This window comes from Leptopilina heterotoma, unplaced genomic scaffold, assembly GCF_015476425.1.
Source record: "Leptopilina heterotoma isolate Lh14 unplaced genomic scaffold, ASM1547642v1 Lhet_370, whole genome shotgun sequence".
Classification (NCBI taxonomy): Eukaryota; Metazoa; Arthropoda; class Insecta; order Hymenoptera; family Figitidae; genus Leptopilina; species Leptopilina heterotoma.
Genome location: NW_025111049.1, coordinates 296,240 through 322,498, shown reverse-complemented (window position 1 = coordinate 322,498; position 26,259 = coordinate 296,240). Strand labels below are relative to the sequence as shown.

The 26,259-nt window shown below is 25.4% G+C and overlaps 1 protein-coding gene across 1 annotated transcript in view; it reads right to left on the bottom strand.

Moving 5' to 3' along the window:
- The window catches only part of LOC122505811 (E3 ubiquitin-protein ligase Rnf220-like), an 80,859-nt gene that overhangs the window by 20,310 nt on the left and 34,290 nt on the right, over positions 1-26,259 (bottom strand). Inside the window, exon 2 of the mRNA XM_043617655.1 lies at positions 6,490-6,752. Within this exon, the coding sequence (XP_043473590.1) occupies positions 6,490-6,752 (263 nt within the window). The remainder of the gene's footprint in view (positions 1-6,489; positions 6,753-26,259) is intronic.

Sequence of the window (26,259 nt, the reverse complement as noted above, 5' to 3'; positions counted from 1 at the left end):
CTCGCTTTTGGACTTTTATATTTTATTTTTAAGTATTTTAAATTAGGGGTGGGTTTTGGGGGTTCGAGCGAGCATTCTAACCTTTTGGAAATTGCTTGGTATATTTTTAGGGAATTTTTAGAAATATTTTCAGAAAGAAAGACGAACGCATTCTCTCGATTTTGGACTTTTATATATTATTTTTAATTGTTTTTAATTAGGGGTGAGTTTTGGGGGTTCGAGCGAGCATTCTAACCTTTTGGAAATTGCTTGGTACATTTTTAGGGAATTTTTAAAAATATTTTGAGATCAAAAGCCGAACGCATTCTCTCGCTTTTGGACTTTTATATATTATTTTTAAGTATGTTAAATTAGGGGTGGGTTTTGGGGGTCCGAGCGAGCATTCTTACCTTTTGGAAATTGCTTGGTATATTTTTAGGGAATTTTTAGAAATATTTTCAGAATGAAAGACGAACGCATTCTCTCGCTTTTGGACTTTTATATTTTATTTTTAAGTATTTTAAATTAGGGGTGGGTTTTGGGGGTTCGAGCGAGCATTCTAACCTTTTGGAAATTGCTTGGTATATTTTTAGGGGATTTTTAGAAATATTTTCAGAAAGAAAGACGAACGCATTCTCTCGATTTTGGACTTTTATATATTATTTTTAATTGTTTTTAATTAGGGGTGAGTTTTGGGGGTTCGAGCGAGCATTCTAACCTTTTGGAAATTGCTTGGTACATTTTTAGGGAATTTTTAAAAATATTTTGAGATCAAAAGCCGAACGCATTCTCTCGCTTTTGGACTTTTATATATTATTTTTAAGTATTTTAAATTAGGGGTGAGTTTTGGGGGTTCGAGCGAGCATTCTAACCTTTTGGAAATTGCTTGGTATATTTTTAGGGAATTTTAAAAAATATTTTCAGAAAGAAAGACGAACGCATTCTCTCGATTTTGGACTTTTATATATTATTTTTAATTGTTTTAAATTAGGGGTGGGTTTTGGGGGTCCGAGCGAGCATTCTAACCTTTTGGAAATTGCTTGGTATATTTTTAGGGAATTTTAAAAAATATTTTCAGAAAGAAAGACGAACGCATTCTCTCGATTTTGGACTTTTATATATTATTTTTAATTGTTTTAAATTAGGGGTGGGTTTTGGGGGTCCGAGCGAGCATTCTAACCTTTTGGAAATTGCTTGGTATATTTTTAGGGAATTTAAAAAAATATTTTCAGAAAGAAAGACGAACGCATTCTCTCGATTTTGGACTTTTATATATTATTTTTAATTGTTTTAAATTAGGGGTGATTTTTGGGGGTTCGAGCGAGCATTCTAACCTTTTGGAAATTGCTTGGTATATTTTTAGGGAATTTTTAAAAATATTTTCATAAAGAAAGACGAACGCATTCTCTCGCTTTTGCACTTTTATGTATTTTTTTAAGTATTTTAAATTAGGGGTGGGTTTTGGGGGTTCGAGCGAGCATTCTTACCTTTTGGAAATTGCTTGGTATATTTTTAGGGAATTTTTAAAAATATTTTCATAAAGAAAGACGAACGCATTCTCTCGCTTTTGCACTTTTATGTATTTTTTTAAGTATTTTAAATTAGGGGTGGGTTTTGGGGGTCCGAGCGAGCATTCTTACCTTTTGGAAATTGCTTGGTATATTTTTAGAGAATTTTTGGAATTGTTGTTAGAAAAATATCCGAACGCATAGTAGTGATATTGTGCAATTTATTATTATGCATATATGGGTTATTTGATTAAGGGTGGTTTTTCACCCTTAATATTAATATTTTTGGAATTTTTTGATTGATATTTGTTTTATTTACTATTCTAAACAGGATTATTGAGAAAAATTTGTTAAATGAAGAAAAAAAAATTTCGTTCAAATGAACGTTCAAAACTTTAGGGTCCTAAAAGATGAGCAAAGACGAGAAGACGAGCAAAGACGAGAAGATGAGCAAAGACGAGAAGATGAGCAAAGACGAAAAGATGAGCAAAGATGAAAAGATGAATTAAGACGAGAATATAATCTAAGACGAGAAAATGAGGAAATACAAGAAAATGAACTAAGACGAGAAAATGAACGAAGAAGGCAAAATGAGCAAAGACGTCAAAATCAACAAAAAAATCAAATTCAATCATATTCTAATGATATTGATTATCAACAATCACCTACGAGTTACGACAGAAGAGATCAAATTAATTCAAGAAATCAATCTCACTCTTCGATAATAACCTTCAAAGACATAGAGGGCACGTTAGACTTCTTCAGCGGTGATGATGGTCGAAATATTCAACATTGGATAAGCGAATTTGAAGATACAGCACAAATATGTGAATGGAACGAAACATACAAAGCAATCTACGCAAAACGTTTACTGAAAGGTTCCGCCAAATTATTTATAAATTTTGAAGATTGCAAATATTCCTGGGAAGCAATGAAGAAGGCACTCAAAGAAGAATTTAGCACGAAAATCGACAGCCATGCAGTACATCTGAAAATGCGTCAACGTAAGAAAAGGCATGATGAAACCTATCACGAATATTGTTACAAAATGATGGAAATTGGAGCTCAGGTCAACATGGAACCTAGTGCGGTAATAGAATATATTATAGAAGGAATTGAAGGAGACGAGGTAAACAAATTGATTTTATACGGATCAAATAATATTCGCGAATTAAAATTGAGACTAGACACATATGAAAAAATGAAACTAAAATCTAAATTAATTAATAAAACAGACTATACTCTAAAGAAAACTTTTACAAAACAAACAGACACTGACAAAATTAACAAATGTTTTAATTGTGGGTCAGAAGGCCATATGAGCAAAGATTGTCCACTTAAAGATAAAGGACCAAAATGTTTTCAATGTAATAATTATGGACATAAAGCAAACCAATGTTCACACGATATTGGAATTTCCAAAGAAATTCGAACATGTAATGTACTTCAAACTAATTCTCAAAAATCGTACAAAACAATCTCGATAAATGGGGAAGAATTCAAAGCTCTAATCGACACAGGGAGCGAATTAAGTGTTATTGGGGAAGAAATTATCAAAAATCTAGAAATACAATTTAACAAAGAAAAAATAACAAAATTTTCAGGCATAGGATCAGGTGATTCATTTATGTCTACTTTGGGTATGGCTTCAGTAAATTTGAAAATTGATAACGAACCCTTTAAAGTAATTTTACATGTTATTTCGAATCACGTGATGAAAGATATTATAGTATTAGGCACGGACTTTTTGAACACAATTGAATTACATTATAAAGACGGAAAAATAAAAATTTCTAAAATTAAAAATACTTCTGACAAAAATTATATAAATCAAATCGATTATATCAACGAAACGAATAAAATTGATCTTTCTTACATAAAAAATGATAAAATTCAAAACGAAATTAATAATTTGTTAGATGATAAAATAATAAGATCCACTACGTCAGACTACGCAAGTCCTATTGTAATCGCGACAAAGAAAAATGTGTCTAAAAGAATTTACATCGACTATAGTCAATTAAATAAAAAAGTTTAGAAAGTTCTTGATTTTCGAACACCTGAGGGCAGGTGAATTTATCAGAATGGCCGAGTGTAGTATTAATCACTTAACAATTACTAATTAAATATGTAACCGGAATTGGCACGCAGAACAAAAGAGGATCTGTTAAACAAAATATGAATTATAATTAAACAAAAACTTAGTTGTCATTCAGACATCTGTCACGATAGACGCAAATGTATGAAAACACTATTTAAAATAAATACTAATCAAGAGTTAATTGATCTTTGATTTCATAATAACTATTAATTATACTACAATAATTGTGTTTTGAAGAAGAATTTAATTCTTTCTAAAGATAATTGAAATTTTAACAAGAATTTTATTAAAACTTTTGAAAACAACTGAATTTTTGGGAAGAATTTTATTATTTAAAAAGATAATTGAAATTTTGACGAGAACTTTAAAAAAAATTAATTATGCAGAATTGTTAGTTGAAAAGTATGAAAAATTCAGATTTTACAAGATTTTAATTTGAAACCTTTTTAAAATTCAATTTTTTCGAAAAATTCATGCTGCAATGCTTTTAATATTCAATTATTATCTAAAATTTAAAAAAAAATTAATTTTTAAATCAGTTTTGATTAGAAAATTCTACGAGAATTCAATTATTTAAATACAAAAATAAATAATTTATTGAATAATTGATTACTTCTTAAAAATAAATTCTCATAAAGAATTTTATCAACAAGTTTTTAAATAATTGAATTCTTTTGATGAATGTTAATAAAATTTTTATGAATAATTACATTTTTCGAGGAATTCAAATAAAATTAAAAAGAATCAAAACTCTGCCATAAATTTTATTATTTATGAATATAATTGAATTATGGCTAAGAAATTTATATAAAATTTGTAAATAATTGAATTTCTGGGAAATTTTTATTATTTTTTGAAAATAATTAAAGGTTTGTGTAGAATTTTATTAAATTTTATTTTAAATAATTGAATTTTTTTGGAAAATTTGATAAGAATAGTAGATACCTATAAAAAATGATTGAGTTGAGAAAAATTTTTTGAAATAATTGAAATTTTGCCAACAATTTTATTAAAATTTTTTGAAAATAATTGAATTTCGGAGAAGTTGATTATTTTTAAAGATAATTGAAATTTTGACGAAAATTTTTTTTTAATTTTGAACATAATTGAATTTTTGTGAAGAATTTGATCACTTTTAAAAATAATTGAATTCCTACAATCATTTGTAATTTCTCCAAAGTTATCCAAATTATATCGTACAATTTACGCACTTTACGGAACTTTTTTAACCCCTTCACAGTGTTTGACGTCTATAGAGGCAAAAATAATTCGTGCCCCCAGGTGTATGACCGCTATAGCGGCATCGAAAAAAAAGATATATAAAAGTTAACGAATCTTGCTAAAAATGCCTACTCGGGGGTTTTCGGGGTCGCTGAATCCAAATCCGTTATTGAAAAATTTAAATTCAAAATGGCGGCTTCAAAATGTCGACCAAAAATTTTTTTAAGTTTACGAATTTGTCTGAAAATGTTCATTCGGGGGTTTTTGAGGTCTCTAAATCCAAATATTTAGTCAAAAATTTAAAATTCAAAATGGCGGCTCCAAAATGGCGACCAAAAAAAATTTAAAAGTTTACGGATTTGACTAAAAATGTTTACTTGAGGGTTTTTGGGGTCGCTGAATTCGAATATTTGGTTAAAATTTTTAAATTCAAAATGGCGGCTTCAAAATGGCGACCAAAATTTTTTTTAAGTTTACGAATTTGTCTGAAAATGTTCATTCGGGGGTTTTTGAGGTCTCTAAATCCAAATATTTAGAGAAAAATTCAAAATTCAAAATGGCGGCTCCAAAATTGCGACCAAAAAAATGTAAAGTTCTCAAATTAGTTCTTAAAACTTAAAGCAGAGGAATTAATATGTCCGATGTTTTAAAACATTGTGAAATACTCAAAATCAATCTATATTAAAAAATTTATTAATAGTATTTAAATTAAATAGTTCGTGACTCCGGATTCGACTAAGAGCGGTGCTTTAAATAGTTTGTGTAAATATATACATATATAAATATAAAAATATAATATATATATATATATATATATATATATATATATATATATATATATATATATATATATATATATATATATATATATACGTATATAAAAATATAAACCCCAAAATACTCAAATAACTATTTATAACCACATTCGTAAACTTTTAAATTTTTAGTTGATATCTTGAAGTCGCCATTTCGAATTATAAAATTTTAACCAAATATTCTAATTCAGTGACTCCAAAAACCCCCAAGTGAGTATTTTTAGTCAAATACGGAAACTTTTAAATTTTTTAAGCCGCCATTTTGGAGCCGCCATTTTGAATTTCTAAATTTTTATCAAATATTCGGATTCAGCGACCCCGAAAACATAAAATATAATAATATCAAGTAATTAAAAAAAAATTTTTTTTTTCACACTTGTGGCACGAAAAGCTTATTTTGACTACACTGCTAAGGGGTTAAAAAGAACGGACTTTTATGGACTTGAAGCAAAGTTACGGACTTTTACGGGATTTACGGACCTAGTTTGAGCACTGCGTTTAAATTACTTTTGATAAAAATCAATGTGCAATTTCAAATTTGCGTTCAGATACTTTTAGTGGAAAAAAAATTTTGTTAGTGGAAAATATATGACGATCTAGGGGGAAAGCGCTACAGTGACCTGGAAACACTGAGAAATGGTAGATGGTGAAAAAGTTAACGTTTGCTAATGCTACTAACGTTTGGTTAACGTTGATCTAACGTTAGTGACCAAAAAGTGTCGTTAGATCAACGTTAACCAACGTTAACTTCTTATTAATTACTCTCTTGTTGTATATTACTAACTTACTTATACACTGTAAATAAAAGTAAATAAGAAAAGAAGAAAGTAGGGTGATATTTTTAATTGATATCGAAACTGCTTACTTGACGATTTGCCTTGACTCTTTTAAAAGTTTCCCATCTGCCCAGCGGCGTGCCGTCGGACGCAGAAGGAGCGTGCAAGAGGGAAGAATGGGGATGATCCGTAGCACCCGGTGGTAGAGCTGATCTCGACTGTTTAGGGCGAGGCGTAACTGAGGTCAACTTGAAAAGTTTATCTAATTCGTGAACAAAATGTTGCTCCAATTCTTGTGCCCTCACAGTCACACCGCAAACTGGACAACACGATGGATCCAACTTTTTTTTCCCTGAAACAAAAAAATAACTTTTCTTAATTATGCACACTCTTTAACCAATTTCACATTATTGTCAAGAGTAAAACTGGTTTTACATGAAAAGCTCGTTGTTGTCAAATTCATACAAAAAACCTAGGTTCATTTTTGTTGCAGCTCAAAATAAGTAAATGTTAAACGCCATATAATGTGGTGCCACCTATAAGGTTATAATTTTTGTTGCGTTTAAAATTGAGTAACATAGGCTTCTCATTTTGAATCCAGATTTTTTCAGTGTTCGTAATCTTATTAAATCTAAAATAGAAATTGAAAGTTTACTCAAAACCGAAAAATAAATATAGAGAAGATTGGTCATAAAAAGTGTTATGATGAGAAGACAAATGTTTAGATGAAACAATTTTACATTTGAGACTGACTACTAAAAAGTTTACAGTCATGATCGAAAATACATCCAAGAAATTTTTAAATTGACACATATAATACTTTATTTGAAATATCGACAACAATTGGTGAAAATTGTATGGTTTTTCTAATTAGAAAAAAATGGTTTTTTTATAGATACGTATATAATTTTGAAAAAAGACGCTATAAAGTATTGAAAAGTTTTGAAAGTATAGAAAGCCAAGAGAGTATAGTAAAGGATATGTTCAGCTGTAGGATTTCACACAAAAGTTTATTTGTTTGCAGACGCGAGAGTTGAGAGGAGGTACATAACATGAAAGAATAAGAAAGAGCAAACTTTAGAATGAAAGAGAGACATTCTCGTGTCTTTATAACACCAACACAATGCATTGCTTGGACGTCTTTCATCTTTGATATTTGGAACGGTCAACCAAAACCAAACAGAAACTTGTAACCGGAAATATATTCTTTTATTCCACTATTTTTATAAACCGATATCCTCAGGGCTCGTTGCTCACGATTTATGTCTGAATCGAGAAAATATTTTTTTCTTCAAATGTTCATAAGACTTATATTACAGACATATCAAACATTCATTTTTCACGATCTTCTTTAAAGTTTCCTACCGTTACTTATTTCAAAATTATAATTAAAACGCAGGTATTTATAATATCTTTTAATTTTTTTGAATGTGAAAAAATTGAAAATAAGGACAGAGATATTTTATATTAAGAAATATATAAGTACAATTAATTTTATAAAGCGAAAAGCATCGGTAAAATTTGCAAATCAGTTTTAAAACGAAACCTTATCACTTATAGTTATTTATTATTATATCAGACTTCGAACTTTATAATTAATTTTAAAATAGTAGCAAAAAGTATCTTTCAAACTAAAAAAAAGTAGTTATCAAAAAATTAAACTTGACGACCAAAAAACTCGTTTTAGACACTTCACAAAACTGACAAAAATTCCATTCTATATATTTTATTTTCCCGACTTTTTCCTAATTTTCATCAAAAATATCTACTTCTTTCTTATTCTGCTAATAAATTCAATTGCTGCAACGAATTTTATTATTCATCAAAGAATTTAATTATTTATAAAAATAATTGAATTCTTGCCAAGAATTTTATAAAAAATTTTAAATAATTGATTTCTTTTGACTAATTTTAAGCAAATTCTAATTTAAATAATTGAATTCCTGAGAAATTTTTGAAAGAATTGAATATCAGTGTGATATTTTATTAAATTTTTTTTGAAAATAATTGAATTCCAAAGAAGCATTTTATTATTTATGAAAATAATTGAATTCTTGCGAACGAATTTATAAGAATTTTTTTAAATAATTAAGTTTTCAAGAAGAAATTTATTATTTTTGAAAATAATTGAATTCTTCATGAGAATTTTATAAACATTGTTTTAGATAATTAACTTTTTCTAAACATAATAATTATTATGAAAATTTTATTTTAAATAATTGAATTTTTGTGAAAAACTTGATTTTTGAAAGTAATTGAATGTTCCGATTAATTAATTTAAAATAGTATTAAAAATAATTGAAATTTTTCGATGAGTTTTATTATTTATAAAGATAATTGAATTTCTAAAAAGCATTTTTTTATTTATGAAAATAATTGAATAGTTACTAAGAATTTGATTAAATTTTTTAAAAATAATTGAATTACTGAGAAGAATTTTATTATTTTATGAAATTAAATGAATTGTTGCGAAAAATTTTATTAAAATGTTTAAAAAGAATTGAATTTCTGTGAAATAAATTTTTATTTTTAAAAATAATTGTAATGTTATTATTAGTGAAAGTAATTGAATTATTGTGAAGAATTGTATAAAAATTTGGTAAAATAATTGATTTTTCGAAATTCGTTTGAAAATGCTAATCTAAATTAATTGAATTCCTGTGGAAAAATTATTATTTATGAAAATAATTGAATTTTGGATGAATTTTATAAATTTTTTTTTTAAATTGAATTTTGGATGAATTTTATAAATTTTTTTTTTTTAAATTGAATTTTGGATGAATTTTATAATTTTTTTTTTTTTAATTTAATTTTGCGAAATTTTATGAAAATACTAGATATTGAAAATAATTGAATTTGGAATATTTTTTCAAAATAATTGAATCGTTTTAAAGAATTTGATTATAATTTTTGAGAATGGTTTGTAGCTTTTAATGACTGAAATCTCAAAATAGTATACCCAAATAGTAGCCTAATGTAAAAAAATAAAAATAATAGGTACTTTAGTAGATAGTAAATTTTAGTAGGTTATAGTAGGTAGATGAGTGCGAAGACTGTACATTATTCTTCTCTCTTGTCTTACGCTCACTTTGTAAATACTAAATATACTTAATAACTTTATAATTAAAATTATTCTTTTCCTTTTTGATTTTGTATAATAAATACATTATCTTTCTATGAGTGGAATTTTGAAGCTTATTTGTAAATATTTAAAATTTTTATAGTTTCAAAAATGACTTAACTGATTTAGATTATAAACGATTTTACCAAATAAGAAACCCTACAACTTTATTTAAAAGCTTTCAAGACTAATTAAATAGCAATGCTTAAATACAGAAATTACATTTCTAATAAAAATAAAATTAGTTCTTAATTTATCGCATTTTAAATTATCTCGAAAGTATCTAAATATATTTAAGTTATAACAACGTTTTGATATGTTAAAAAAGAATAATGATGTGTGTTATATGATTTCTAAAATTAAATTATTCCTTAATAACCGAAAAGATAGCGCATGAAACCATTTCTTGAAGAACGTGTAGAAAACAGATAGTTATCAGGTAGTGAAATCCTTCTTTACTTTTAAGTATGTTAAATTCGTAAAACGACATGGAATATTTTTAATAATAGAAAAGTTGTATTTATAGAAAGGCTTATATGGTGGGTGAGCATTGCATTATAAATAAATCAGAGAAAGTTCAAATTTGTCTTTTTAATCAGTTTATTGACTCATCTACTTGGATATTTTTGAAAATCTCATTATACTGTAATAGAACAGAAATTTATGAATCCATCTCATTAGTAGCAGATCATAATATATTCGTTTAAAAATAGTACATTATGCAGCAGTGTCATAGGTACGATTTTATAGTTGATGGGTGCTTTTTGAGCCACAGCTACTTTACGCTTATTTCATACAGCCTAGCAGGTTAATAAACTGACCATTATTACCCTAGAGAAATAATAAGAACTTTATTGACCTCTTCGCAGGTGAATAAAGTCCCCATTATTACCCTACACAAAAAGAAGGATTCACAGAAAAAAATGAGTTAAGTCAAAGTAAAAACTAATATTACATAAAATTTTGATTTTTTTATAATCCAAAAATGAAAATAGAATACAATCCTAATTAAAAAAAGTAAATATTTGCAATGACTAAGTAGTTAACAGTGCTTTAATTGACGCTCGAAAATAATAAAAGTAAATAAAATAAGTATTAGAATTGTTCGAAAATGTATTGCTTGGAATGTTGTTGGTTGGATTTCTACTAAGGCGAAATTGGACTATCGTATTAACCACCTACTTTTGTTCGCTTCGTTTGTTTGGAGAAAATGCCGAACGGCATTCTTCAGCTGTTTAACATATTCTCGTCTCAAGAATAAGTGGTATCCCCACATATAAGCTTGCGACGAATCTTGGATGTTGTTTCGTTTCTTTGTCCTCCGAGACAGCATCCTCTATTGCTTCCCTTTTCAATTAAGTACGCCAGCAAATTTATGTACGCACAACTGTATTCTGTATTATTTGCTTTTCAATATTCAATTCCTTTCTCCAAGAAAAGAAATGGGATCGATTCTCAGTTTTTACACTCTCAGGCATTTTAAACTCATCTCATTCATTTTTTTTTTCTCTCTGATAATCAAAAACACTCCATATCATTTCTTTTTATATTCAAACAAAATTATTACATGGTTGCCACAAAAATTTAATTTTCTTTTTTCCTGATTTCCAGAAAAAATTTTCACTTTTTCCCTGGCCCTGAAGAAAATTCTGATTCACTCCAAAATTATTATTAGATATAAGAAAATGTTCTATTACACTTATTTCCAAATTTCTTTCATTGTAAAAATATTCAAAAACATGAATAACTTTTTTTTAAATAAATATTTAATCATTATTATTTTTCTATAGGAATTAAAAGATTTTCAAATTCAAACCTTCTGAAATTCAATAACTTATGACAACAATATTATAAAACGTGAAGAAATCGATCACTTCGAGTCAAAGACTCGGAGTGATCGATTCCTTCATGTTTTATAATAAATGTAAGATGACAGAGTGATAAAATCATTATTTTATATTTGAACCCTTTTCAAAATTCAATTATTTCTAAAAATTCACACTATAAATATTAATATTCAATTATAATTTAAAATTTTATGTGAAATTTATTTTTTAATCAATTTTTATTAGAAAATAAAAATAAAATTTACTTTTCGAGAATTCAATTATTTAAATACAAAAATTAGTAATTTATTAAATAATTGAATATTTCTAAAAATTGAATTTTTATGAAGAATTTTATCAAAAATTTTTAAAATAATTGAATTTTTTCGGCGAATTTCAAAAAAAAATTTAAGAATAAATGCAATTTTCTATCATTTTATTTAAAATTGTACAAAAAATAATAATTGAAATACTGCGATAAGTTTTGTTATTTATAAAAATACTTTAATTTATGAAATTTTTGCGACGAATTTTATTCAACATTTTTGAAAAGAATTGAATTTCCTGTGAAGAATTTTATTTGTGAAAATAGTTGAATTCTGAAGAAATATATTATTTATTTATGAAAATAATTAATTTCTTGTAAAGAATTTTAGTCAAATTTTTTTAAATAATTGGATTTCTCAAAATTTTTAAATTCTTTCTAGAATATTGAAAAAATTTTAAATTATTGAAATCTGACGAAGAATTTTATTAATTTTTTTCTTAAATAATTGAATTACTGTGAAAAAGAATAATTGAATTATTTCAAAAAAAAATTTAATTAAAATTCTATTTAAAATAATTGATTTCATTCGAACAATTTTATTAAAATATTTGAAAATAATTCAATTCGTGTGGAAAATTCTAATATTTTTGTAAATAATTGAATTCTTTTAAAGAATTTTAAAAAACATTTTTTTTAAATAATTGATTTTTTCGAGGAATTCAAATTAAAGTTTTAAGAATCATTACATTTTTGAAAGTAATTAAATTCTATCGAGAAATTTCATTACAAAACTGAAAATAAATGAAATCTGACGAAGAATTTTATTAAAATTTCTTAAATAATTGAATTGCTTCGAAGAATTTTATTTTTTACGAAAATAATTGTAATTTATAATCAGTTTTATTATAATTTTTCAAATTTATAAAGCATTTTATCAAAATTTTTTTAAATAAATGAATTCTCGAGAAAAATTTTATTATTTGTAAAAGTAATTGATTTCTTGCGAAGAATTTTATTCTAATTTGTTTAAATAATTGAATTCCATTAAAAAATGTATTATTTGTGAAAATAATTGAATTCTTAAGAAGAATTGTATTGAAAATAATTGAATTGTATATGAAAACTTTATTAAACTTTCAATTTCATTAACAAAATTTTGTAAAGAATTTTGTCAACATTTATTAAATAATTGAATTTTATTTAAATTTTTCGAAATAATTCAATTTCTCAGAACTATTTTTTTCAATTCTCTGAATATATTTGTATTCTTTCGAGAAACTTCATTAAAAAATTAAAAATAATTGAATTGGTTCGAATAAATTTATGAAAAATTGGTAAGTAATTGAATTCCTGGGAAATTTTTATTAAAATTTTGTTTAAATAATTGAATTCTTTTGGAAATTTTTATTAAAATAATAGATAATAAAAATAATTGAAATGAGGAAAATTTTTGAAAATAATTGAAATTTTGACAGGAATTTTATTAAATTTTTGAAAATAATTGAATTTTAGAGAAGAATTTTATTTAAATTTCTTAAGTAATTGAATTGCTTCGAAGAATTTTATTTTTTACGAAAATAATTGAATTGTTTCAAAGATTTTTAAAGACAATTTTGTTATTTATGAAAATAATTGATTTCTTGCGAAGAATTTTATTCAAATTTTTTTAAATAATTGAATTCCATTAAAAAATGCATTATTTGTGAAATAAATTAAATTCTTAAAAAGAATTGTATTGAAAATAATTGAATTGTATATGAAAATTTTATTAACAAAATCTTGTAAAGAATTTTGTCAAAATTTTTTGAAATAATAGAATTTTTAAAAGAATTTTATTTAAATTTTTCGAAATAATTGAATTTTTTAGTACAGTTTTTTTTCAATTCTTTGAATATATTTGGATTCTTTCAAGAAACTTGATTAAAAAATTAAAAATAATTGAATTAGTTCAAAGAAATTTATAAAAAAAATCGGTAACTAATTGAATTCCAGGGAAATTTTTATTAAAATTTTGTATAAATAATTGTATTCTTTTGGGAAATTTTATTAAAATAGTTGATATTTAAAATAATTGAAATGAGGAAAATTTTTGAAAATAATTGAAATTTTGACGAGAATTTTATTAAATTTTTTAAAAATTCATATTTTCTAAAATTTTCAATTGAAACCTTTGAAGTTCATCTGTTTATGAAGATTGTAAACGCAACTCTTTTTGAAATCCAATTAACTTTGAAATTTTTAGGTAAAATTATTCATTAAATAATTTATAAGTCATAATTTTATGATAGTTCTTCAAAACTTTGAGTTATTTAAAAAGAAATTATTGTCAGAAATAGAAAAAATTGACGGTTTTTGATTAGAATTCTTATCAATTTAATAGTTTATGAGGCAAAGAAAAAAGACTCAGAAATTCAGAATTTTCTTATAAATTCTAAAATTTTAATTTTTTCCATTACTTTTAATAAAAATCTCTGACTTTTCCCTGACCTGTGTCAACCCTGTATTAATAAAGGCCATTTTGCTATTTCTTCCACAACAATATAAAATAAATAAAATTACCAACTTGAAAATAAAAGAAGAGAAGATAACAATAATAAAGTAAAAGCTAAAGTTTCTTTTTGTCGTTAACTACCGCAAAATCGTTATCAGCAACACTGAGAGAGACATTTTTAGAACCATTTACGATTAAATTCCTTTCGCTGCTGGGCATAATTAACGGTAGTGTGAAAAAATTTCTTTCTACAAGTGTAAGAGGCTTTAAAAAGCGGGAAGATTTTTGTTTAGATGACAAGTGGCTAAGCCATTCTTTGGGTCATATTATCTTTTATATAGATGTATATAACTCGCCTTCTTCTTTTCTCTCACTGTTCCTTTAAATTGTCCGCAAGAAAGTTGCGGAAAATATGGATATTTTGAACTGAAGCGACCATAACTGCGCTATCATTTACTGCTAGCCCCTTAGCACGAAAAACGTGGTTAGGGTTTGGCGAAAGGGGCTGAGATAGAAGCAGTCGCGTATCTTTAATTAAAAGAAGAAGTGTACATTCGTAGGTACTTCAGAGGCCAGGCTATCTCAATATTAAAAGTCCCGACGAGAAAGTTGATAAGGCTTTTTATTTGCAAGGATATTTAGTTGATAATAGTGTCGTTAGTTGAGCCAACATTCAAGTATAACACTTAGAAACGGAGAAAGAAGTGTAAAAGAGATAAAAAGCTGTACTTTATTGTTGAGATAAATTTAAATGTCCAATTAATGATTAACTTAACATATTAGTAAATTATAAAACCAATTTTACATTGTTAATTATAATAATAATACACATTATTATAAGCATAAGTCTAGAGACACCAACCACAACGTTGACCCCTTTCAATTTTAATTATCAAAGAAGATTATATATTTCTTCTTGCAAAATTTGTAACCCAAGAATTCTTGGAAAAATATATAATCTTCTTTGATAATTAAAAATTATGGTAACAAATTTGAAAATTTAATTTCTGAAGAGGTTAGAATTTTCATTTTTTCACCAGTTGCATATTATTTAAATGCATGCGACAGTTTAAAATTTCAAAAATTGTAAACTAAGCTTAGAAAAAATTGACCTTAATATATATTGAAAATTGTTTCGTTATATATAACGAACCTTATTAGAATTGATGGTTATATAGGCGTTGCAAAGAAAAAACTATTATTTTTGACATAAGTGACTTAAAAAAAGATATCCCTTCCCCTAGCCGCAACATTTTTTGACATAGAGAGCTTAAATTTAATACATGAATGTATTTTAACGTGAAGATGACAGGAAAAATATAGCCATCAACTTTATTAGAACTTATGGCTAAGATTATGGCTACCAGATTCGTAATCATCGTTTGCCTCATAAACTATGAAATTACCACGAATTCTAAAAAAAATCTTTAATTTTTTCTATTTCTGACAATAAAATTTTAAATAACTAAATTCTATTGAAAAACTGACATATTTCAATAAATATCAAAATTCTTTCCAGAAATTCAATTATTTTTAAAAATTTTAAAAAAAACCATTCTCATCAACATTTCAATTATCTTTATAAATTCTTGTCAAAATTTAAATTATTTTCAAAATATTAATAAAATTATACGCAGAAATTCAATTATTTTCAAAAAATCTAAAAAAAATGGTCAAAACTCAACAGTTTATTTATCTTTATAAATGAATAGCAAAATTCTTCGCCGAAATTCAATTATTTTCAGGAATTTTAATGAAATTTATTGCAAAATTCAATTATTTTCTAAACTAGGTAATAAAATTCAATTATTTGTAAAATTTTTAATAAAATTCTTGGCAAAATTTCAATTATTTTCCAAAATTTAAAAAAAAATCCTCGTCAAAATTTCAACTATCTTTATAATTATAATAAAAATCTTCTCCAAAATTCAATTATTTGCAAAAAATTTAATAAAATTCTTGTCAAAATTTCAATTATTTTCAAAATTTTTCCACATTTTAATTATTTTTAATATCTAGTATTTTAATAAAATTTTCCAAAAGAATTCAATTATTTAAACAAAATTTTAATCAATATTTCCCAGAAACTCAACTACTTACCAATTTTTTATAAATTTCTACGAACCAATTCAATTATTTTTAATTTTTTAATGAAGTTTCTCGAAAAAATTTATATTTAGAGAATTGAAAAAAACTGTTCTGAGAAATTCAATTATTTCGAAAAATTTAAATAAAATTCTATTAAGAATTCCATTATTTAATAAATTTTGACAAAAATTTTTACAAGATTTTGTTAATAAAATTTTCATATACAATTCAATTATTTTTTATACAATTCTTCTTAAGAATTAAATTATTTTCATAAATAATAACATTTTTCTCGAGAATTCATTTATTTAAAAAAATGTTGATAAAATGCTTTATAAATTTGAAAAATTATAATAAAATTGATTATAGAATACAATTATTTTCGTAAAATATAACATTCTTTCTATAGGAATACAATTATTGGTAAAATTGTTTTTCAAAATCTTTGAAACAATTCAATTATTTTCGAAAAAAATAAAATTCTTCGAAGCAAATCAATTATTTAAGAAATTTTAATAAAATTCTTCCCAAGAATTCAATTATTTTCAATAATTTTAATAGAATTCATGAAAAAATTTCAATTATTTTCAAAAATTTTTCTTATTTCAATAATTTGTATATTCATTATTTTATTAAAATTTCCCAAAATAATTCAATTATTTAAAAACAGTTTTAACAAAATTGTAATTATTCTTAAAAATTTTATTAAAATTCGTCGATAGAATTCAATTATTTAAAAATTTGTTTTTAAAATTATGTATAAGAATTCTATTTTAAGAAACTTTCAATTATGCAATATTATCTATGTTTGTATTTAAATAATTGAATTCTCGTAGAATTTTTTAATAAAAATTGATTTAAAAATTAATTTCGCAGTTAAAATTTTAGATAATAATTTGAATTTTTGAGAAGTTACTAATAATTGCAATTTTTAGAATTAATTTAATTTCATAAAGGTTTCAAATTAAAATTTTTGAAAATCTGAATTTTTCATACTTTTAATTAAAAATTCTATAGAAATAATGTTTTTCAAACAGCTTCATTCAAATTTTTTAAAATTATTTCAAGTTTTTATTTTCTAATGTATTTTTAATATTGAAGAATTTCCGAATAATCGCAATTTCGTATAATTGAATTGTATGAACAAATAAACTTGAAAATTCCTAAAGGAATTTTATTAAAGATTATTTTAAAGAAATTGATTTAAAAAAGAATTTTATTTAAATATTGCAGAAAATAATAATTGAATTGAAATGATGAAAACTAATTTTAAAGAAGTTAGAGTAACAATAATAGTGATTTTATTACTCAGTCATCTTTAATTATTATAAGTTGTTGAATTTCAAAAAGGTTTGATTTTGAAATTTTTGAAAATCTTAATTCTTAATCAGAATATTCTTTAGAATCATGGAAAAAGTCACTGGAAATCAGGAAAAAGTCAGGGAAAATCAAAATTAAATTATTGTGTCAACCCTGCATTAGTTTATATATTAAATATATTATATTTTTTCCATCATTACTTATAATATTATTATTTTATATATTTACATAATTTATATATGAAAAACAATGTTGCGGCATTGATGCGAGAGAACTGAAACCTTGAAATTCCAGAAGCTAAACACGTTCCCACAATTAAAATAATCCACCTGAGATTACTTCTGACGCGGAAAATTGAAAACAGTAATTAACTCCCTATATTAAGTTCATAGATCGTCAATACGAAGTTCCTTATTCTTGAAATACGATCAGATGCTTGAGTGAACTTTATTAACGAAATATAGTTGCTGGACGAGTTTTATGTATTGAAACGTCGGATAGTTTAATTGGGATTAATAAAAGTGAATGAAACTAGCTCTCGACATTACCATAAATTTCATTAATTATGAATCTGGTTTAATGTTCGAAGGAACAGAATATTATTTATTACTGGTATAGAAGTAGTTAAAATTTTTTCTATTTTAAGCATTGTTAATATTAATGAACATGAATGCGTCAACAACATGTTATAATGAGTGATTCTATTGGACGTATTCTGATAAATACAGTTCTAATTATGAGTTAGGTTTTCGAAGACAATAAAGTACTAAAAACTACAATTTAAATTAAGAGAGATTTTGAGTTAGAGATTAAGATTTTTGGATGACCTATGTGGTACACCATTTGTGGGTAATTGTAAATTTTCTTCCCTAGTATTTCCAAGTCTGAGAAGTTGAAATTTTCAATCTAACTCTTTTTTTATAATCAGAAGGGTGGCGCATAGTTGATTCGCGTTACACCGCACCGCCTAGATGTGGCAGCCGCTTATTTAATTAAAACCGGATTACTCGAAGTGGATCTGCTCTATACCTTCTTGCAGAAATGCCAGCTGTAACTTTCTACATCTGTATTTCTGACCTCGTATTAAAGGTCGACGTTCCATCAATATATCTATTCAAATAATTTACTTTAACTAACTACCATTATTATTAACTACCAGTCGATTTTTAAACATTTATTAAGACATTCATTTTACTATTCTTATAAAAAGGTATATTAATTTCTTTGCATTTCACAATTATTGCTTCCTTATCGAAAAAAAGATTATGATTCTTTGCAAACAAATTTTTCACATACCGTCAATAAACCTGTTTACTTAAACCTTTCTAACCACAAAGAATTAAAAAAATTTAACCTATTAAATTAAATGAGATTTTCGAATGAATACGAATAGGACAAATTGTGGGACATTGATGGTATTTAGTACAGTTGGTAGAGGATTCGTTAATATGTTGATTCCATTCTCTGTATTAAATCAAAGAGGTATTCAGGTGACGACCAATGCACAAGGAATCCAAATCGTAACCATAAACCTAAGGTGGGAATCAAACCGATGCCACATGTCTCTCGTTTACCATATCAAATATCAGTGAACGAAGCAACTCCCAACTGAAGCACGCGACTCCGCCTGGCACTCATCAGCACCCTTCGGCCATTTATCACGTCGACTTGCTGCACTAAAATTCGGATATTCTTCCACGTGATAGAAACATGACAGGGAAGCAAATGGGTGAGGTTAAAAACTCACTTAGTGTCATCCCATAAACTTTCATTCGAAACTTTACTTACAGTAGAATGTGACACATAACTTTCGACTTTTTGAGACTTTGTATTCAGATATTTTACATCTATTCCCAATAAAAATTTTCTCAATAGTTATGGTTCTTCACTAAACTATTTTCGTTGATACAAAAAAATGTTAATAAATTTCATTAATTATATGCAAAAGGGTAGAATTTTTTTTGTGAAAAAAATAGATGTGTACACTAAGAAAAAATGCTATTGAATCAATGACATATTTGTTTGCATTCTAAGACAGCATTGTTTTTAAAGTGATACCGCGACTACAGTTAATAATTTTAAAGTTCTAAACTTTGTGGTAATTTTGTTTACATGTAATACAATAATATTATAAATGAATATCGATAAAATGGTGTGTTATATAATTTGTTGATAACTTAAAAAATGTCGTCCTGGTTCAAAGGTGGCCACCAAGCGTTTTTATCTAAAATCACTTTTGAATTTTTTACGATGTAATATTTATCAAAATATATTACGAAAAATGTAAAATTTAATGTAAATTTTATCGATTTGGAAAATTTTATGATGAATGATAAAATAATTCAGTTTTTAACGTATGAAATAGGATGAATAATTAACAATATTTTAGAATGGCTTCTTATAAGTAAAAAACAGAGTTTGCAACTATTAATTCTGTGATTATAAGCCAATAACAATACATTTCAAATAAAATTACCTTAAATTGATTTTTGCAACTATTTTTTTAATTTTTCAGTGAATTTTTGAATGTTATTGGCCACCTTGGGGCCCCTTACCCTATAAAATTTCAATTTTTAATGAATTTAATTAGAAATTTTAAAAAACTTAGACTTTTGAAAAATGTTAATAATTCAAATTTTTCTTATGGAAATCTAGTTAAATTTGTCAATATATATTTAATTAATTACTTAAAATATTGGATTTACAGAAAAATTTCAGTTAAAAACATTTTAAAGAATTGAATTTTGGAAAAGTTACAAATGATTGCAGAAATTCAATTATTTTCAAAAGTAATAAAATTCTTCTTACAAAAGTTCAATTGTATTCAAAATTTAAAAAAAATTCTCGTCATAATCACAATTATCTTTAAACATAACAAAATTCTTCTCCAAAATTCAATTACTTGAAAAAAATTTCCTGATTTTTAATATCTACTATTTTAATAATTTTCCATAAAGAATTCAATTTTTCAATAAAATTCTACTCAAATATTTACAAATTATTTTCATAAATAATAAATTTTTATATGAATTCAATTTTTTTTATAAATATAATAAATTTTTTTATGAATTCAATTTTTTTTATAAATATAATAAATTTGTTCTAGGAATTCAATTATTTTCATAACTAAAGCTCATCGCAGAATTTTAATTATTTTTAGTACAATTTTAAACGAATTCCTCGAAAAATGTAATTATTCTTAAAAACTTGATTAAAATTCTTCAAAAGAATTTAATTATTTAAAAATTTGTTGATAAAATTTTTAGTTATAAGAATTAAATTTTAAAAAACATTCAATTATTCAATAAATTATTTTATTTATTTGTATTTAAATAATTGAATAGTTTTGAAAAATTTTCAAATTAAAATATTTGAAAATTTGATTTTTCTATACTTTTAACTGGCAATTTTGAAGAATTAATTTTTATGAAAAAGTTAAATTTAATTTTTTTAAAAAATAATTTGAAGTTACATGAAAATTTTTCCAAATACGGGGAATTTTTACAAATTCTCAGAAATTTCCATATACTTATTTTCATAAGGAAATTTTCCTAAACGTTTAAGAGAATTTTTCCGAACTTTTGGGATTTTTTCTACTCTATTTTATGAGAATGTTTCTAAATTCATAGGAAATTTTCAATAATTTAAAAAAAAATCCCTTTATATATGTTAGTAAATTCTAAATAATTGGTGTAATTTGCTTCCTAAATTTTTTTTGGGAAAATTTCCAAAATTTTTCTTACAGAAAAAAATTTTTATTAATTTTTTTATTAATTTTTTTTATTAATTTTTTTTTTTTTAATTTTTTTTTTAATTGAAGAATTCCCGAATAATCGAAATTTCGTAAAAGTGAATTTTAAACAAATGTATTTGAAAATTCTCAAAGAACTTATTAAAAAGTTTTTAAAAATATTTGATTTAGAGAAGAATTTTAGTTAAAATTTCTAGAAAATAATAATTGAATTAAAATGATAAAAATAATTTTTAAGAAGTTACACGGAAAAAATAAGTTCAGCAGATTTTACGAAACTAATTTCGCACTAGCGGATATTTAAGATTCCTTGACGAAGTTTTTCAAAAACCCAGAAACTTTCACTACTTTAAGCAGAACAATTGTCGAGAAACTGCAACCAGTGTTGTAATTTATAAAACAAGCTTGAATATAGAAATGTTTCGTATTTTCTGGTGAACATTTTATCAGAAAATGGTAAAAATGTTTCGTGCAATCTAAAAACGCGTGGTTTGAGTTTCCACTTCGCTGTCTATCGTGAATTCTCGAACACAAAGTTTCGTAAAATTCTATACGGGGTGTACCAAAAGTCGCGTTATAAATAGATATGTTGAAGCTTGTCTCGTCGCGTCGGTATTTGTCTGCTGTATATAGAGATAATATGTGGAAGGAAAAAGAGAACTGCTTTACCTGCCGGTAACATTTGGATAATTGTTTTCTTTTACATATTTCACATTTCATTGTTCCAAATTCGTAACATTTTTTATGTGCTTTTGTAATCCAAACTTTTAATTATTATTAATTTCTTTTAATTTACATTCCAATAAATTTTATAGTTTATCATAATATTTACCGATGACAATATATATATTAATTTCTCAAGTTTTAACTGTTATTACTTCAAATTTTAGACAATTTAATATAAACATTTTTTGAGTTTGAATTTAATTTTGAAAATTTTTTGTCAATTTATTTATAATTTAAAATTAAGAATAAAATTATTTTCTAAAAATTGAAAAATTTTATAGAGATTTTATAACTAATTATAATCAAAAAATGTTATTTTAAAAACCATAAAATATTTTGTATAACTTTTAAAAAAATGATTTTTTTAAAAATTAATATTCAGTATATTGACATTTCTCACAAGCGCAGTTTTAATCTCCTCAGTTAGTATATAAAGAAACTCAATTCTTTCATCTACAAGTGCGAGTTATATTGTATGTGCGTTGCGTCAGAATTCGTTTATATGTATGCGTATTTCCGTTAAGTTAGTGTCAGAATAAAGTAAGCCAATCCAAGCGAACCATTGCGTTGTAGAGTGCAGTCACATGTGTCGAACCAATCATCTATCTCCTATAGAAGTCGAGAAAAAATGGTCTTGAGAGCTCATTGGTACATTAAGAAATTCTTTTTTCTGCTTTATTCGTTTTTTTCTCCGTGAATATTTTTTTCCGTGGCGCATGCGCTTCAGGCTAAACATTTTACAAAACTCTTGAATTAGAACGTCCAACCGATCATTTGTGAAGTCCATAGAATTTTTTTTGAGTTTTCGAGAAACGCAGTCATCATATATTACTATTGATTCTGTTTTATCTTATACTAAACTCCTCTCCGTATCCGCTATTCCAAAATTAGTTTCGTAAAATGTACTAAATTAATTTTTTCCGTGTACAGTAACAATATTCTTAATTTAAAGAATGATATACTAATACTTTTATTAAGTATAGTTTAATTTCAAAGAGGTATGAATTTGACATTTTTAAAAATCTTAATTCCTGTGGGAAAAAAATAATAATTAAATATTTATTTAAAAAAGTATTTATTGATGTTTTCGAATAATTTTACAATTAAAGAAATTCGTAAATAAATGTAACAGAACATTTTTTTGAGAAATATTTTTTCATTTTCTAAAAATTTAAAAATTTTCATTTTATTTTTTCAATTAAAATTTAAGAATATATTAAAAAAGAAAGAAACGGGAGTATGTAATCCCGTATCCTAACAGAAAAGAATGAGTTATTGAGTTATTGAGAATTAAAAATTATGCATAAAATGGATATAATTCCGTTTTTTTAACAATTAACAATTTTCTAATTTTTTTTTCTAAATAAAAAGCAAAAAAATTTGCATAATTTAGATGAGTCAAACGAAACAAAATGAATGAAAGAATTTATCGATTATTACATTATTTTATAAATCTTCTTTAGACTTTATTTTTATCATTGTTAAATAAAGTATTTTTTCTAAGTTTGTAGCATGATATTTTTATACGAAATGCAAATACTATTAAATAACTGTAGAAATATACTTTCTTATTCTTATTTTTTAAATAAAATTGTATCAACCCTACATCTCAACCATTTTACATATTTCATAAGACGACATTATGCTCCTAGTTCTAAATTATGAATTATATTTTAATATATATTTTCTTAATTCAATACAGAAATTATTGCTTTAAAAAAATTGAATTCAATAGCATTAGGGGGCCAATAGTTTTTTTTCAGTACAGTAATCAATTGTTGCTTTAATATTTTGCAACGACATAAAAAATAATCATTTTTCTTAAAAAAAAATGTAAATAGTAATAATTTAGTTAAAATATACGGTAGTAATAATATGAGTGCGAATAATTTTGAAAGGAAATGAAAAATGCAAATAATTCTGAGTTTTATAAAATAGATAATTTCACATTCCATGAGAGGAGATTTGCGTTGAAGATATGCAATTCTTTATTTTGTACGGTTAAATGAGTGTATGAAGTATGGACGTTATATTAATGTATAAGAATGTGTTACATGATGTTATTTAGAGAAATTCCTTCCAGAGTAGTATAAATCGTAATGAAAATGCCGGAAGAAGAATAATCAATCGTATGGACTCTCTCGTAACAAGTGGAATGACGATGGCGATATGGTCGTGTTGTGGTACACACTTAGGTATGTATATACTGCTAGAGACGTGTACGTGAGGGGCAGGGGGTTATAGTCCTCGAGCTCTGATTGCGAGCCACGAAAGGTAAAGTAGTCCTGCGCTTCCAAAAGCGGCAGTGAGCGGCAGGCAGGCGTGAAACGGCCATTTTATTAATAACTTAAGCTTCAGAAACAATATAGGCGCGCATTCTTAATAATTAGTCGGCTTAAGCACATGTAATGAAATGATAACGACTTGCTCTCGCAACTTTACGCAATTTTCTCTCTACTCCTCTTTCTCTTTTACATTCTCTCGATGATCATGAAATCTGATGGGAGTGGCTCATACCGCAGGGTTTTCACGACATTCTCAATATATTACAGAAGAATTCAAAAGTGAATACTTTTTTTAGAAAATGTTTGCATAAAATCTTAATTCTTTAGAGAGTAGTATAGTAGAAAAGTATAGTGAAATCTACTTGGGCATTTTTTGAGTGTTTAATTCTAATCCCAGTAACTGACAGTATAACTGTATACAAAGTTTAGATAGTAAATAATCGAAAAAAATTGAGACATGCACGCAACACTTGTGCTGGGTATCAAAGATTTTAGTGTCGAATTTCCTAGTGTGGGAGTAAGAAGACGCTGTGAGACAGGATGGTAGCCTATTAGGTTAGCTCCTAACCATAAGTTCGGCAGTTAAGGATATATAAGGATGGGGGTGTACTTTGTGCGTACCACTTCGTGCCAGGCTAAGTAAGGACCTATCCCTTATTCGCAAAAGGGGCTAAGGACAAGCTTCCTTTCATGCATACCGGAGCACCGAAGATGAGTTTCATCTAAACCTACCCTTCTCCTGCTCCCCTCTCTTTCTTTCTTTCTCCGTTAACTTATTTTCACTATATATGAGTATTATGCTACCATCATTTCGCAGCATTGCAACTTCAAAGTCCCCTTAAGGAACGAAAGCTACCTATATGCCGAAGAAATATAATAAACATATCTATGATTATCTTTTCCCATCAATTTTCATTATCACGAACAAAACTGGATATTTAATATTTTTATTCTCTAAGGGGTCATCCATAAAGCAATGATATATAATTTCAGAAATTTTACCTCCCCCCCTCGTCATGATGCTTTTTCCATTAATGATTAACATGGAGCATATTTTACAGACCCCCCCTCTCTGCCCCCTAAAATATCACATGCTTTATGGACGACCCCTAACATCACGGTTTTTCTAAGGAAAACAAATTGTGATAACTACCTAGATATTAAAAGTAAATATCTGGATCTGATTTGAGAATCTAGATATTAAAAAGTGTATAGAACTCTCTATACAGCTGTAAAAGTTTTATACAATCAAATAAGAGAGCATTTTACTTAAAAGTATAAATTAAATTTTTTCATAACTATAAAAAATGAAGAAATCGATCACTCCGAGTCTTTGACTCGGAGCGATCAATTTCTTCATGTTTTATAATAATTAACAATGGTACTTCTTCAGAATTATTTACATCATTTAAATTCAATTATTATTTTTAAGAATTTTTCACTAAAATTTTTCTTTAAATCAATTAATTTTCAAAAAAGTTCTTCTACAATTTTCAAAATCCATTTATTTACAATATTCAATTTTACAAAATTTCCATTATTCGTAAATTTTTCAACTTAAATATATATCAGAAAAGAAAAACTTCAAATAATATACAAAAAATTCAATTAGGGTTATTTTGGGTAAATATAAACAACCCAACGGGAAGTTGCCAATGTTAACGATTGGTTCAATAATGGGCCATGCTTGGTACCCAATGGTTTTTTCTTGGCAAAACAATTGGCAACCATCATTGGACCACCAATGGTTTAAACTTGGGATGATCACGCTACTGCCAATGATCGGTAGCCAAGCATCGGGCCAATATTATTTGCCAAGGAATTGCCAAGGAGACAAAATCGATTTTCAAAAACTTGATTTTTTATTGGCAGCCAACAAAAAACCAAGGTTTTGAAAATTGATTTTTTTTAATTATTAATTAAAATTTATTTTTAAAAAATATATTTTTCAAAAAATTATTTTAAAAAAAAATATATTTTTTA